General features: G+C 41.3%; 1 protein-coding gene across 2 annotated transcripts in view; it reads right to left on the bottom strand.

The window, feature by feature from the left end:
* The window catches only part of tefa (TEF transcription factor, PAR bZIP family member a), a 9683-nt gene continuing 8580 nt past the window's right edge, over nt 1-1103 (bottom strand). For both annotated transcript variants that reach the window (XM_032502022.1, XM_032502021.1), the window contains exon 4: nt 1-905. In XM_032502022.1, coding sequence (XP_032357913.1) covers nt 690-905 — 216 coding nt within the window. In that variant the 3' untranslated portion in view covers nt 1-689. The remainder of the gene's footprint in view (nt 906-1103) is intronic.

The raw sequence follows: 1103 nt of genomic DNA, 5'->3' as shown, positions 1-1103 counted from the left end.
TTGCCACGTCACTGTAATCCCCTGAAGAAGCTGAAATTATTGGAAATGTCACAGTTGAGAGTGTTTGTGGGCAAAGAAAAGCCCAGCTCTTAACATAACATCTATTTGAAAATAAAAATTGGACAGGTGGGTTTCAGAATTCAATAAAAGTAGAAAGAACTGGAAGCAACCTGCAAATCCCTTAATTTCTCCAATAAGATATCGACTGATCTAGTCTAAACTATTGCAATTGTTCTATCTTCTAAAAAATAAAAAATAAACCCAGTTTCTTTAAAATAAACAGCGCAAATTATCTCTTTTGGCCAAAAGGCACACAAGACATGATGAAGAAGAAGTGCACTTCATAAAAGACATGCATTGAAGAAGCACTTTGATATCCTCTCACACTCCTCACTCACATGGATGGTAAATTGTATTCTTTAAAAAATAAAATATATTTACATGCTATTGCTTCTACTCCCTTTCTAATAGCGATGCCCTGGTCTGGTCAAGAGGAGGGGCTACTTTGTGGTCCGACTGCGGATTTTACCCACGCAGATCACTGCGTGACCAACAATCAGGACTGCTTTATGAACAGTGCCCAGATAATATCTCTAACCTGACTGATGTGAAAAGGGAGTGACTGAGATTTTGCTGTCTACTATACGGGTGTCCATTTACGGTTCTGTGGTTTGGCTTTTTATGGTCCCTTAAAGTGGTCCGAATTTTGCCTTGTAGCGACTCGCTGTGTTTTTGTGGTGTCCGCACTCCTTCCGCAGCTCGGCGACTTCTGTCCGCAGCGCTGCGTTCTCGCGCTCGAGGAAAGCTGCTCGGACAGTGATCTGGTTCTCCTTCAACCTGCGGGCTTCGCGGGAGCGTTTGGCAGCCACGTTGTTCTTCTTCCTCCTCTGCCAGTACTTGTCATCCTGGAGAGGTGGAGAAGAAAGGAGCAGCGGGTTGAACTAAGTAGCCCATACATGGAATTAGAGCCCGACCGATAAAGGATTTTTAAGGCCGATACAAATATTTGGTTAATTAAAAATACAATATACTGTATATTTTAAAAAATATATATAGCTAGAAACGTGTTACAAAACAAAAAACAGATTTCCCTAACATTAGTT

Source organism: Etheostoma spectabile, chromosome 21, assembly GCF_008692095.1.
Source record: "Etheostoma spectabile isolate EspeVRDwgs_2016 chromosome 21, UIUC_Espe_1.0, whole genome shotgun sequence".
Classification (NCBI taxonomy): Eukaryota; Metazoa; Chordata; class Actinopteri; order Perciformes; family Percidae; genus Etheostoma; species Etheostoma spectabile.
Note: the sequence above shows the minus strand (reverse complement) of the source record. Positions and strands in the feature narration are given on the sequence as shown.